The 1,868-nt window shown below is 52.4% G+C and overlaps 1 protein-coding gene across 1 annotated transcript; it reads right to left on the bottom strand.

Moving 5' to 3' along the window:
• Nucleotides 1-466: 466 nt before the first annotated feature.
• LOC123040715 (probable pectinesterase 66) lies at nucleotides 467-1,657 on the bottom strand. Its single transcript, XM_044463487.1, has 2 exons — nucleotides 1,368-1,657; nucleotides 467-1,280 (listed from the first exon to the last, which is right to left on the bottom strand). The coding sequence occupies exons 1-2, from the start codon at nucleotides 1,580-1,582 to the stop codon at nucleotides 467-469; spliced, it is 1,029 nt and encodes a 342-aa protein (XP_044319422.1). The 5' UTR covers nucleotides 1,583-1,657.
• Nucleotides 1,658-1,868: the final 211 nt, after the last annotated feature.

Raw genomic sequence — 1,868 nt, 5'->3', positions numbered from 1 at the left:
TTTGACAAAGAAATGACACCCATGGCATTCTGGGCAAAAAAGGCAAAATATTTGCTATATTCAAAAACACTATTTGAAGGAATAGTACGGCCGGACTGTATTTCTTTAGGATAAAAAAATAAGTGTATACTCGCACAAAAAAAGTATAGTTTGTACTCCTTACCAAAAAATATGTATGTACTCCTAAAAAAGATACTAATATAGTTTTTATAATCTTGATCAAATTTAAAGAAATATGACTTAGAATACATTTGAGTAAATTTGGAACTGAGAGAGTACCAATTTTTTGGCTACTTTTTGTGCCATTAATTGCACAGGGGAATTAGTAGGGAACAAGAAGGCCAGGCCCCTCTCTCTCTCTCTCTAGACCGGAATGTAAAATGAGTGTAAGCTCGCAACTCATCCTGCTATTTCCTATGCCATATGGGTGTGCAGCCAGCTACTCGTGATCCGATCGATCCCCGAGCTATGGCTGCTTGCTTAGCCAACCGTCGTCGATGAAGCTCATATCCACAAACTTCTCCACCTCCGTCTCGGTCAGATGCTTCTCCCACGGCACTCTCCCAGCCATGTCTGACCCCGGCCCCGTGCACCCAACCTCAGCAAACAGGACGTCGTTAGTCTCGTTGCCGGCGTGCCACGGAGCCCAACCCCGCGGGACGACGACGCTGGACATGTTCACGTGGTAGTAGACGACGGTGGCGTACTTGTTCCACGCGCGTCCGAGATACTGGCGCCCGGTGCCTCGGAGCTCCCCGCCCTTGAACACAAAACCTCCGGGGTCGCCGGCGTGTTGCCCGGCGTGCGCCGTCACCCACCCGGCACGGCCGCGGCCGTACCGACGGGGTATGTTGGACACGAGGGTGCAGCCGTCGTAGATGGACCGGGCGTAGCCGAAGATGAAGTCGACGCCGCCCTTGATGACGCATTCACGGAAGTAGTGCCGGCCGGTGTTGTCGCAGAGCGTGTCCTCGAAGCCGCTGAAGGCACAACGGTGGAAGGCGATCCGTTCACCGTCGACCAGCGCCGCGAGCGCTTGGGTGACGCGACTCTTGTTGACGCTGTTGTGCGTGTTGGTGAAGGCGATGTCCCGGGCAACGAAGTCGTTGGCGTGGACACTAAAGGTGGCCGTCTCGTACGTCTGCATCGCGTCGGCGCCGCGGCGCATCAGGCGGTCGGTGCTGCCGTGGGCGTGGTCATCGAAGTAGATCTCGGTGCTCGAGTGGCCCTCCCCTTCCAGCAAGATGTAGCCTTTCTCCTTTGGGATGGTCACCTTCTCCCTGCATGCACCACATGTACCATCATAACCATACTTACTTACCACATGTTGAAGCAATGCCGAACTACCTAGTATGTAGAAGACGAACCTGTACCGCCCTGCCCGGACGTGGATCCTGACCCACTCGCGGTTGCCATTCGGGACGAGGTTCACCGCCGACTGAACGCTCCTGAAATCCCCTCGCCCATCACTGTCCACGGTGATGGTCCTCGACACCGGCGCCCACGCAGAGCTCAACGCCGGCCACTGGAGCAGCAGCACGAGCACGAGCACGACCAAACTAACAGTACGATGGCACCCCATGTTTTTTTCCTACTCACGTATCTTTGTCGTTTTGCTATGTGGAGGACAGGAATCGATCGCGCCAGGCGCATACGAGTCTCGTACGTATTAACACAGGCCTATTTTTTTAACGTTTGGCTGGTGATTATATATGCCTTTGTTGGAAGTAAGCCCAACGTCAGAACCAGATTACAGGTCAGTATATGTTTCCAACTAGTACCTGAATTAGTTATCGTGTAGGATTAGTGTTACAATTTTGCTAAAACACATCTATATGAGAAATAACTATGTCACATCTAAGTCCTTC

This window comes from Triticum aestivum, chromosome 2B (genome assembly GCF_018294505.1).
Source record: "Triticum aestivum cultivar Chinese Spring chromosome 2B, IWGSC CS RefSeq v2.1, whole genome shotgun sequence".
Taxonomy (NCBI): domain Eukaryota; kingdom Viridiplantae; phylum Streptophyta; class Magnoliopsida; order Poales; family Poaceae; genus Triticum; species Triticum aestivum.
The sequence above is the reverse complement of the archived record's forward strand: the minus strand, read 5'-3'. Positions and strand labels throughout refer to the sequence as shown.